Source organism: Sminthopsis crassicaudata, chromosome 6 (assembly GCF_048593235.1).
Source record: "Sminthopsis crassicaudata isolate SCR6 chromosome 6, ASM4859323v1, whole genome shotgun sequence".
Lineage (NCBI taxonomy): Eukaryota > Metazoa > Chordata > Mammalia > Dasyuromorphia > Dasyuridae > Sminthopsis > Sminthopsis crassicaudata.
Genome location: NC_133622.1, coordinates 221,094,985 through 221,097,528, shown reverse-complemented (window position 1 = coordinate 221,097,528; position 2,544 = coordinate 221,094,985). Strand labels below are relative to the sequence as shown.

General features: G+C 48.9%; 1 protein-coding gene across 1 annotated transcript in view; it reads left to right on the top strand.

The window, feature by feature from the left end:
- The first annotated feature begins 1,343 nt into the window (after nucleotides 1–1,343).
- The window catches only part of PAX6 (paired box 6), a 21,966-nt gene continuing 20,765 nt past the window's right edge, over nucleotides 1,344–2,544 (top strand). The window contains 1 exon segment of the mRNA XM_074276802.1: nucleotides 1,344–1,419. Within this exon segment, the coding sequence (XP_074132903.1) occupies nucleotides 1,410–1,419 (10 nt within the window). The 5' untranslated portion in view covers nucleotides 1,344–1,409.

Sequence of the window (2,544 nt, the reverse complement as noted above, 5' to 3'; positions counted from 1 at the left end):
GGGTTCCGTTTGCCGGTAGGAGATTGGGGCCCAAGAGGCTGGGAAGGAAGGAGAAAGAAGCCCTGAAGCAGGGCTGAGTTTCCCTTGGGCCTGCGCCTCCCGGCTGATGGGAAGTTAAGCAGTTCCAAGGCCTAGGCCCTGCCTGGCTGGTTGGCAACGTCGCCCAGACATCCCCTTCAAAAAGCAAACAGGTATTTTCCCCCTTTCCCCTTCCTCCCTTCCTTCCTTTTCTCTTCTCTTCTCCTCCTCTCCTTTTCTTCCTCCAGTCTTTCAATCTGTAGCTCTTCTTTTTCTCCTCTCCTCTTCTTTTGACTTTTTTTTCTCTTGCTTTTTTCTCTTCCCTTTTCTTCCATTTCTTTTCTCCCTCTCGTTCCATTTCATCTTCTTTCCTTTTCCATATCTTTTTCTTTTATTCTTCCTCTCTCTTTTCCTCTATTCTTCTTTTCCTTCTTCCTCTTCTTTTTTTCTTCAGCTAACCTTTTCCCTCCTCTCCCCCTACTCCCTCTCTTCACTCTTGCTTTCTTTTCTTCTTTTTTTCCCCCTTGGTCTCTAATGTGATTTCTCCTTTATTTACTCCTCTCTCTTTCTCTTATTTGTCTTCCCTCGCGGCATATTCAAAGTAATTTCCGAGTTTCCAACTTCTTTTAGAGTGGAGCAGAAGGAGTCTCTTCTTCAGTCCCAAGACCTTTTTGTGCGTGTTGGGAGGGGGGAAGAGCTTGATTGGGGTTTCATTGCTGTCTGGTTGTTCTGCAAAGGCTTAGTCGAACGTTGGGCTTTAACTTGTTTGTCTGTGAAGCAGACCTTTGAGAACCTGGCTCAATGACACTTTGAAATATACTTTTTTTTTTCTTTCTTTCCTCTTTGCTTTAGGGGGAAGACTTTAACTAGGGACGTGCAGATGTGTAAGTCCTCCCATTGTAAGCGAGGGACAGTCATCCAGATCTCAGGCAAGTTTGAGGAGGGAAGGAGTCCTTATTTGGAGGTTTTTTAAAAATTGCCAAAAGAGGGTGGGAAGAGAAATTGTCCACCCAGAAAGCTCCATCGGCTTTTAAAGGGGGGAAAAAACACCCAAACTAAAACTAAATTAGATGCATGATGCAGTTGACTAGAGGGTTAAATGATCTGAGGAACTGTGAAAGATTGGGATGATTCTCTTTCTAAGACAAAAATTAAGGGGGCAAAATTTGCACGAATTGGAGACTCTTCTTGATGCTCTTCATCTGTCGCCATGTGGTCATAGCTATCAGTTTATTAGAAGAAGCGCTCTCATTCCCGCTCTCTGCAAGCCTTATTTCCATTAGCGCTAAGCTAGGCCTGCCCTGAGCCCTGCAACTCCTGATTAATGCTTGTTTTATTGCTAATAGAGCCCTATATCCGAGCCACGTGGGATCCCGCTGCCTCAAGCCACCATGCAGAACAGTAAGTGTTTTCTGGTCTTTCTTTGCTGACCTCGGGAATCGCTCAGAAGCGTAGGGGATCCGAACTGGAGGAAGCGTAGGACCGGGTGGTGGAAAAAGAAACCGAGGCCTGGAGGAGCTTGACCAGACGGCCTGTGGGCTGCTGGGCCTCTGCTGCCGCCTCGGTGCTACTGCTAGAGGCTAGATTTCGTTTTTGGTAGTGATCGTGGGGGTCGGGACGAGGGGGGGGGGAAATTGTGGATTTTTTGGTTTGGTTCGGTTTGAGGACATTTTTTTTTTTTTTTTTTTTTGGGAGGGCGCAACCTCAGGTTCTGGGGAAACCAGCCTTGGCGGTCAAAACTGCTGTCCAAGGTTCTCCAAAACTGTTATCCACTAAGTAGCCCTGAAACTCCCTTGAAAACTGCTTCCCACTGACCCCACGCAGTCGTGAGCTCCAGGCTGACTTGGGCTGGGCGGGTTGGGGCAGGCTTCTTCGGGTTGCAGAAAGGGGGGGGGGTCTCTGGGATGCCACACTCGGACTTTGCTCAACTCTCTGTGGTTAGTGTCATCCTCGGGCGACCCCAGGAAAGGAATCCCAAGGGAAAGGAGAGAGTCTCAGTCTCACAGCGGGATTTAGGGAGCAATAAAGGTGCTCAACTCTGTCACAGGGGCAGTTGGATCCTCTGGCCCTAGTGGACCAGAAGGAAAGATTTAATTCTCAGGGCAGTGACTGACCCTTGTGGGCCATCAAGTGAGAAGGTTTTCTAGTTCTAGAAAAGGGTCCGTCAGTTTTCTTTATTTCAGTGTGGCCCAGTCGGCGCCAGACTAGGGGTCCTGTATCATCCGTATCGGGTCCCTAAATGTACAATACACTCAGGGAGGGTTCTCCGCCTCCCAACTTTCTCTCCCTTCGTTTCCAGACCCTTTCGCTGAGATGGGAGGGAAGTTGGGGGGACTCGATTTTCTATAGTAAACGGCCGGCGAGGTCTGGCGGGGAGAAGGCGGGCTTGCTAGGACCCTAAATCGGCAGTCCGAACTGCACCCAGGTCATGCTCAGAACAGATCCAGAGAACTTACGGCTTAGCTTCAGGACAGCGAAATTAAGCGAGCGAGGAGAGTCTGAGAAACTGTGGCAAGAGCTTTCCTC